At 39.0% G+C, this 3,795-nt stretch overlaps 1 protein-coding gene across 1 annotated transcript; it reads right to left on the bottom strand.

The window, feature by feature from the left end:
• Positions 1-202: 202 nt before the first annotated feature.
• LOC127795285 (ankyrin repeat-containing protein ITN1-like) lies at positions 203-3,447 on the bottom strand. Its single transcript, XM_052326875.1, has 2 exons — positions 2,734-3,447; positions 203-1,268 (listed from the first exon to the last, which is right to left on the bottom strand). Exons 1-2 carry the CDS (start codon positions 3,217-3,219, stop codon positions 468-470), a joined length of 1,287 nt encoding a protein of 428 aa, XP_052182835.1. The 5' UTR covers positions 3,220-3,447; the 3' UTR covers positions 203-467.
• Between the last annotated feature and the right edge of the window lie 348 nt (positions 3,448-3,795).

The raw sequence follows: 3,795 nt of genomic DNA on the forward strand, positions 1-3,795 counted from the left end.
ATTATGATTGTGTTAATGCAGTTCTTCCCATTGTTTTGGGAGCAAGCATTGACTAGGCGGACTACCTTAACATAGTCCACATCAATTGTAACTCAGCTTTCATTTTGGTTGATTTCATACCTTTCTGAGGTCAATTGTAACTCAACTTTCATTTTGGTTGATTTCATGCCATTTCATGAATGACTGACACCAAGCTAGTTAGCAAGAAATGGGTTCATGATAATGGCAAATCTTACAACCAAACACCAAGTTCCTAAACAATACAGCAACATATATAACACGATTCGACTTCGAAGGAATTATTCAATTTCCATAACAGGAACTAGAAGGCAATACATTTAACACATTCTAAAAGAGAACTCTGCTCAGTCCATCAATTATGCCATCTTCCTTTCACTAATTCAAACTCACGGATAAGGCTAATTAAAGATCAAGCTGGGTTCCCGTTCCCATTAAGCTGGAGCGCGCTAGGGTTCATTCCCATTAGATGAAGTTGGTAGGCGTTGGTCACTTGAAGGTGGGATGAAAATGAATTTCACGAACAACTTCATCAGTAGCCTTATTATATGCCAGCTGACCTTCAAGCACCTAATCAGAAAGGGAATGGCGTGGATTACCAGAAGAACACAGATCACCCCAAACCAAACTCTCACCCCGAAATACATGAAATTGTTCTTCTCCTGACTGATCATGCTGATTGAAATTGAGTATGTAACTGTCATGGATGTAACTGTGAGGAACATGATCAGCACCATGATCAGCGTAAACAACTTTTTCTTGAAGGGCAATCCGGTCACTAGAAACAGAATTATGCTTAGTGATGACACAAATCCTATTGTGTTGGCATAAAGGAACATTGCATATTTATCTGAGTCGCGATAAGAAATCACAGCTTCTCCAGCTGTATGGCCGTTCAAATTGTCTTGCCAGACACCACCAGGAGGGCTCACCCCGACTTGGAAAGCCATGGTTGCGATAAGCGACGCCACCACCATCAACGCATTCTGCTTCTTGGACAACCCCTCATCCTGATTGTCTTCTTCGGCTTTCAAGGCAGCAGCTTTCAAGGCACCAGCTTTCAAGGCACCAGCGTTTTTAAACTGCTTCTTCAGTTTTTTAAAATCTTCCACTTCAGAAGATTTGAATTTCAGAAAAACGTCCAGAGCCGTGCACCCGCATTTGTTTATCGTGTTTGAGGGGTTGTCTTTCTTTTGTATTTTCTTCGCTTTCACTTGTTCTTTTATTTTATCAAGCAACACCTTCACGACCTACATAAAATGTTACACTTCTAAGAAAAGGATAAAATATATTCAAACAATTAGATTAAATAGGATAATAGTTTCTATAAGAGTGTACTTTAATACAAAAACAAAAGCAAGTGTGATAATTTTATTGTTAAGAATAGCATAATATCCAATGATCCCAAGAGGTGATATGTTCTTATCCTACAAATAATTTCTTTGTAAGAACAAGAAGAAGGCACTGCCAAAATATAACTTGCTACTGGTTTAGAATATTGTATATAATTAAATGAAGGTAAAGACCATAACAGAATGATAACTCAAAAACATGGGTATTTGCATTTTACTTGAATTTTGTATTCAAGGCCTAAAGAGTTTGAACGGATTTTCACCGAGGGATTCTACCATATAAGGCGCATAGATTTGGGAAATCTACGACACCAAACCTACTTTTATAGGGTGTTTGGCTCACCCATTTTTTAAGGGTTTATAAATTTTTTATTTTTTTTGCTTTTATACTATGTAAACCTTAAAAATGACTAATTTTTAAGTTGATAACGTATTTGAATAAATATACTTTAAGTTGTCAGTTAAATAGTTTTGTATTTAATTTAAAAATTTTGATAAATTATCAGAACTTGTCATAAGGACTAAAATAGACATGTTACTAAATAATATAAATAAAATTCATAAAAATATTAATTTTTAATAAAATAAATTATAAATTAATTTCTAATTGATAAAATTATTACAATCACACGTTAATAAATTATACATAATTATTAAAAATATATTAATATAATATATATATATATTAAATATATATATAGATATGAGAGGACGTCGATGATAGAGGAGGCGAATTAGGTAGCGGGTGATTATGATAGACGATGGAAAAGACAGCGACAAAGACCAGAGGCGACGACTGATGGGGCTGGGGATGGGGTTTAAGGTAGCGGCTACCATAGAGGAGATGGGAGGCAGCGATGGCGATAGAAAAACTGGAAAGAGACGACGATTGATGGGGATGGGGATGCAGTCATTGTGGAGGAGATGGGAGCCGACGATGATGATAAAAGAGTTGGAGGGAGGCAACAAGAAAGAGAAGGCGGAGGGATGAAGGAGATGGGTATAGAGATTGGAAATATAGTAGTTGTTTAAGAATAAATTTGTCATTGACTTGATCAACGGAATAAGTTACCAAGAATTTATTTGGAAGAGTTGGGCATAACTTATTGAAAATGCTAATAAAATAACTTATAAGATCAGTAGCGTTTAAGCTCCTGAAATTTTATAAATCGCATAACTAAATGAACTTAACAGCTTATAAACTGAAGAAAGAGCTTATAATTAGTGGTCAAAACGAGGCTCTAAGATCCCTACTAAAAAAGTGAGTTAAACTTAAGATAAAGTTTTCCATTAATTCAATCTTTCAGAAGCAAAGATATATAAATGACAACCAAATTTAACAGTAAAAAGACCTCAGAAATACCTCAAATTTCTTGGTCTTGATAGCCAGATGAAGGATGGTGTTGCCGCCCCCATCTATGGCTTTGAGCAACTCATGAATCCAGTGTGGATTTTTCTTAAAGAACACATGCAATACGGAGACGTGCCCCTCCATGGCCGCCAGTTGCAGAGGATTTCTGCCGTCGCCGTCCAGAGTTAAGCACATGTTGGCGTTAGCTTCCACTAAAACTTCCACGATCTTGTGGTATCCGTTGGCCGCCGCCAGGTGGAGGGCCGACCACCGCCGGTTGTCCAGCACTCGGGCGAGTTCCTGGTTGTCATCCAACAGCACCCGGACAAAATCCAGGTGCCCCCTGGACGCGGCCACGTGGAGAGGAGTGTAGACAAAACAACCCATCTTTACTCGTCGAAGAATCAGCGGATCTTGGCGAAGTATTTCATTCAGTGAGTCCGTTAGCCCGAGAATGGCTGCCTCTTCGAGTCTCTCCTCCCTCGTCGGCTCTCCCATTATTTCTCTCCCTCTCTACGACGTGACTTGATTTTTCTGATAGTAATGGGCACACACGCGTGTATATATATAGAAAGATAAGAGGGAATGAGGAAGAAAGGGAAACGAAGATGGAGAGATAGAGAGGCTAAAGCTGACTCGGCCATGGTTGACTTCAAGTCAAGTTCTATGGTTCACGTTGGGATTCAGATACTCTTAGGGGTGTCTGGCTTAGGCTCTGTTTGCCTAGGCGGCTTCACCGCTAACTGGTGTTGTAATTTTTAAGCTACCCAACTTATTTAAAAAGCTTCCCCCTCCTAGCTTTTGCAAAACAGTGCTATCAAATAAGCTTTCATTGATAGACTAATTGACCATTTTACTCTCAATTTTTTGAGCAATTTTCAACCATTACCCTTCTTTTTCAACCCTTTGCCCCCCGCCCGCCCTTGTCGCCTCCATCGTTCGTCGTCGCCCCCGTCTTCTCTATCGTCGTCCATCTGTCCATCACCCCCATCAGTTGCTACCCATTGCCATTGACGTCTGATCGTCCATCTCGTCTGTCATTGTCTGTGTATACATATGAATATATATATAACA

This window comes from Diospyros lotus, chromosome 2, assembly GCF_014633365.1.
Source record: "Diospyros lotus cultivar Yz01 chromosome 2, ASM1463336v1, whole genome shotgun sequence".
Lineage (NCBI taxonomy): Eukaryota > Viridiplantae > Streptophyta > Magnoliopsida > Ericales > Ebenaceae > Diospyros > Diospyros lotus.

Coding starts and splice junctions, on each gene's coding strand:
- LOC127795285 (XM_052326875.1), bottom strand. CDS start 3,219: ATGGGAGAGCCGACGAGGGAGGAGAGACTCGAAGAGGCAGCCATTCTC. Junction 1,269..2,733: donor TCAAGACCAAGAAATTTGAG/GTATTTCTGAGG, acceptor CATTTTATGTAG/GTCGTGAAGGTGTTGCTTGA.